Raw genomic sequence first — 4,971 nt, 5'->3', positions numbered from 1 at the left:
TGCAATAGCTGTGGCTTCTGAACTATATTGAAAGACAGCCCAACAACAGTAATGTAATGTTACTATGCTACCAGAGCACAGACCATTGAAAGTAGCCTGTCTGAAAATATTAGAGGGCTACTAGTTTTCATGTCTTAGATGGTGGGCTTCCCAAAAGCACCTGGCTGGATACCATGGGCTACAAGATGCTGAACTTAATGGACCTGTGCTGTGGTCCAACCAGTCTTTTCCTATACTTTAAATAATGATTTTTGGAAGTAGGATTGCAAAAGACCTTTATCTTGTCAGAGTCAACAATAGTTGTCTATGTGGGTCAATGAATGATAATATAGATTCATATGCAAGGCCCTAGGTGTCAAAATATATTTAAAGCATATGACAAAATGTATTAAGGCAGAAATCAAGGCAGAAATCCTAAAAAGAAAAATACTAAGATCTAAATGCTATAGAAGTGGTTAAGGAAAAAGACAAAGTACACTAGAACCAGCATTATAAATATTAGGTTTTAAGTATGATGTTCCTCCTTGAGTAACATCAGCTTATTTCTGGAGAGAGACATTCTAAGGCCGCTGCTTCCTGTAGTAAAATTAATTTATTTCTCTAGTCCTTCTCTTAATTATTATTTCTGTTAGCAGCTCATTTTGTACACTTGCTTTTATTGTGGAACGTGCACACATTGTCAGAGTTTAACTCCAGAACCAACAGCATAAACAGCATCAATAGCAGCAGAAAAATAAAATTGGATCAATCTCAGAGACTGAGAGTCTTCAAGGGTAATTTGATACTAATGAAAGTATTCAAAAGACTTTATAGGATTTAAATGAGACAGCTTTCTCTTTAAGCTACGAATCTCCATTCCTGAAACTATACCAATCAAAAGTCTGAACTGATCTTGAACACTAATATTAGAAGTCATTAAATTGTCAGAAATAAACCAAATAATCGCTTGTACACAGAACCACAGTGAAATAATAGCAAGCGACATAAGATTCTTTTCCTCTTCTTTCTTCATGAAAAATAGAGAGAAGGACCAACAAGCAGCAGTATCTGCTTTGAGTTGATTCGTATATTTTTAAGAATGGAAGAGCCAGATGGAATCATGTAACAGAGCTCTTTGAATTCCACCCCATTCCATTCCTGGAAACAAATGATAAACAAATGATTTTTGCAACTTTAGAAAGAAGGAGAGTATGGGTGGTATTCAACTGACTACTACTCAAAGTAGACCCATTGACATTAATGGACATGACTGCTAGGTCCATTAATTTAAATGTGCCTACACTGAGCAAATGTTATTTGCACCAACAGGGAGAACCTGAATTATATCTACCAAATGAGCACCCTAAGTATTATCACATTTTCCCTTCTGTTTTTTTAAAAAAGTTCTAAGAAATAGCTGACAATATACCCCTGATCTCAGTGACACTCCAGAGTCTTCTGATTATGCTCATTAAAGAATTTGCTGAATGTGCTTTGCAAGGAACACTGCTTGAGCAATCTCATGACCACAGAGGAAGGCAGCTGGCAAATTCTGCCCATTGCTTTTTTCGCAGCAGTTTTGAAGTCATTGTTTCGTATTGTGAAGATGAAAGGGCTTAGGGTTGGCAAAACAACACAGATCACCATGAATATGACTTTGTTGATTCGGGTGTCACCTTGGGTTGAAGGCCTCAGGTACATGAAAAACGCTGCCCCATAGAAGATGCCCACAATAGTGAGATGAGAGGAACAAGTGGAAAATGCCTTGGACCGCCCGGTGACAGATGGAATCTGAACAATGGTCTTCAGAATGCATGCATAAGAGCCCACTGAGAAGAAAAATGAGCCACACATAATAACGACACTATAAAACAAACTCGCAAGCTCCCACACAGTTGTATCAGCACAAGCCAATTTCAAAACAGGTCCAATATCGCAAAAGAAGTGATCGATGACATTACCACAGAATGGGTAAGAGGTCCACACAACTATGAGTTGAAAAAATATAACTGTAAACCCTACAACCCAAGCCATCAACGATAGGTGGAAGGAGAGTGTGTTAGTCATCTTGATATTGTACTTAAAAGGTTGGCAGATGGCTGTGTAGCGGTCAAAGGACATGACGGTGAGGTTAATGAACTGAATGGCTCCCATCGAGAAGACCATAAAAGTCTGAGTCATGCAACACATGTAGCAAATGGTGTTTTGGTCCAAGACCATGTTGGTTAGCATCTTCGGAATCACAGTTGTGCTACTGCAGAGCTCAGCCAAGGAAAAATTGCTGAGGAAGAAATACATAGGTGTATGGAGCTTGGGTTCTATGAAGACCACGGTAATGATGAGGCAGTTGCCTGAAATGGAGAGAAGGTACATCAGAAGGACAATGCCAACAAAGGCCATCCTCATGTCATGGAGTTCAGGGAATCCCAGAAGAATGAATTCAGTGATTGATGTAACATTTCCTTCTTCCATTTCCTTCCTTCCTTCCTTTAAAAGAACAATAAATTTAATAAAAACTGCTCATCACCACACCAGCAAACATGTCTATAACAATATGCTTTGGTTAACCCATGGCTGAATATACAAATAGGTGCTACGTTCAGTTACGCTGTATGAATATTGTTCCTTTTTTGCAATAAAAGCAATTAGGTAACAGCTCAGAATGAACAGGAGCAGTTTATTGTTTAGTTTTTATTTAACTTTATTGAATTGCAGCAACAAAAACCAAACAATATCACAAGAAAAAAAGAAAAATAACAAAAGGAAAAAAAAAGAAAAAGCACACACCAAAAAATACATAAAAATATGGACTTCCCTCCACCCATGTTTGACCTCCTTCCCTTAATCTTCTTTTATTCGTTGTGTTATTAGTATTACTTTGTTTTTGTTCCACTTCCATCCATTTCCTCAATATTTCTACCCTGTAAACTTTATTCATTGCATATCAATATATGTATCCCAGAACAATGTTTTTCCATGTACTTGAATAGGAGCAGTTTAAATGAAACTCAGTTTGGACTGTGTCTTTTCTGCATTGGGGGAGGGTGGTTCATTAGGAAAAATGGGGCAGTGCCCTACCAACCTCAGTCTGCCCTCTGCAATCCCCCCTCATGATGTCTTACTTACATCCAGTCCAGAGGGTGACACTGCCTTTCAAATTCCTCCTCATTTGTCTCAGTGTTGCTCTTATAAAAACTCAGCACAGACCAGGATGAGAACAAAACTAGAATTAGTTAGATGTGGCTCCACCTAGTGTTGGTCTTCCTGTCTTATGTCCTATGGAATCCAGTGAGCACTGTTTTCCCATGAACTTGTAAAGGTAAATTCAAGAACAAGGGGGACAGCATCATGTTCCACACATTCTTTTCGTCTGCAAGCATTTGCCCAAATCTAGATGAGAATACACGCACATGTACGCGCACACACACAGATACATTGACGTGAATGTTAAAAGAAGAAGCATAATGACAAATGAGTATGTCACTGTAATAGTCCTAATGTAAAACATCATTCTTATGAATTCTCCTGCTCCCATCTCTACTTGTGAACTTTTCATCAATGCCACATGGGATTGCAAGAAAAAAGTCATCCAAGATTTTAATAGTTTTCCCCGTGCTAATTAAGAACACTAATTAAAGAGTCAGAAAGTTTTTAAAAAAGAAACAAGGGCAACTCATCAAGCAGCAAGAATGCTTTGTTATGTTTTTATGCATAAGATGAAAATTTAGCTGAGATTATATGTTCAAGGATTGCTGGTTGTCCCCTGAGATGGTGAGCCTCAGTTGACATCACCATGAGACCAAGTCCTTAGTGTCATTGGCCCAGTCCTGTGGAATGTTCTTGCAGTAGAGCTTCACCAAGCAACTTCTATTTTAATTGTTAGAAACATTTTTATTTTATTTTATTTTATTATTTTATTTTATTTTATTTTATTTTGCTGTCAGGTTTACACAAATAATTTAGAAATACTAGCATTAGAAATTATTCACTCCACTTTTACAAAGCATTGTCAAACATAAACCCACACATCAATTTTATGTTGGATTGCAGTGAAATCATCAAAAGTGACAGAAGAGCTAGTTCCTCTTCTGTCCTCATGAAAAAAAAGGAAAGATTAACAGACAGCAGTTTCAGCTTTGCCATGAGCTTTTTGTATATGTATTTAATAAAATAACATAAGCTTAATCAGACCAAGAAAGCATCCCTGGTTACAAAAATGCTAATTAAGAGACTACCTGAGGTTGTAGAAAAGTTTTTTTAAGTACTACAAATTTTATCTGAGATTGCCCACGCCAATTAATAATGCTAATTAATCTTTCAGAATGTCCCCCAAACACTGAGAACAGTCAGCTCCTTACAGAAGAGGCAACCAAGCCAGGTATAAGGTAAAAGGTAAAGGACCCCTGGATGGTTAAGTCCAGTCAAAGGCTACTATGGGGTTGCGGCACTCAGCTCGCTTTTCAGGCTGAAGAAGCCAGCATTTGTCCACAGACAGCTTTCCAAGTCATGTGGCCAGCTTGACCAAACTGCTTCTGATGCAATGGGACACCATGACGGAAACCAGAGCACATGGAAGTACCGTTTACCTTCCTGCCGCAGCGGTACCTACTTATTTACTTGCACTGGCCTGCTTTCGAACTGTGAGGTTGGCACGAGCTGGGATTGAGCAACAGGAGCCCACCCCGTCGCACAGATTCGAACCGCTGACCTTCTGATCGGCAAGCCCAAGAGGCTCAGTGGTTTAGACCACAGTGCCACCCATGTCCCCAAGCCAGGAGAATACACTGAGGAAAGGGAGATGGGATACAAGATTTACCCATCCATGCAATGAACTCAAGACACAAAGATTTGGATTGGGCTCCTTCTTCTGTTCAAGAGTTTGCTAAAGGCCAGCAGTCTGACAAGTGCAGACCAAAACACAAAACAGAAAACAGGAAAGTGTCTGTTCTGCTGGGTGGATCAAGTGATTACCCACACAAAGATAAGGGCAGC

The 4,971-nt window shown here is 39.1% G+C and overlaps 1 protein-coding gene across 1 annotated transcript; it reads right to left on the bottom strand.

Annotated features, from left to right (window-relative positions):
• Positions 1-1,416: 1,416 nt before the first annotated feature.
• On the bottom strand, positions 1,417-2,451 carry LOC128399124 (olfactory receptor 6X1-like). The gene has a single exon (XM_053360383.1). It carries the CDS (start codon positions 2,449-2,451, stop codon positions 1,417-1,419), a length of 1,035 nt encoding a protein of 344 aa, XP_053216358.1.
• Positions 2,452-4,971: the final 2,520 nt, after the last annotated feature.

The sequence above is a fragment of the Podarcis raffonei genome, chromosome 13 (genome assembly GCF_027172205.1).
Source record: "Podarcis raffonei isolate rPodRaf1 chromosome 13, rPodRaf1.pri, whole genome shotgun sequence".
Classification (NCBI taxonomy): Eukaryota; Metazoa; Chordata; class Lepidosauria; order Squamata; family Lacertidae; genus Podarcis; species Podarcis raffonei.
This window is presented reverse-complemented; position numbering and strand designations above follow the sequence as displayed.

Excerpts from the sequence above, each read along its gene's own strand:
- LOC128399124 (XM_053360383.1), bottom strand. The coding sequence starts at position 2,451 with ATGGAAGAAGGAAATGTTACATCAATCACTGAATTCATTCTTCTGGGA.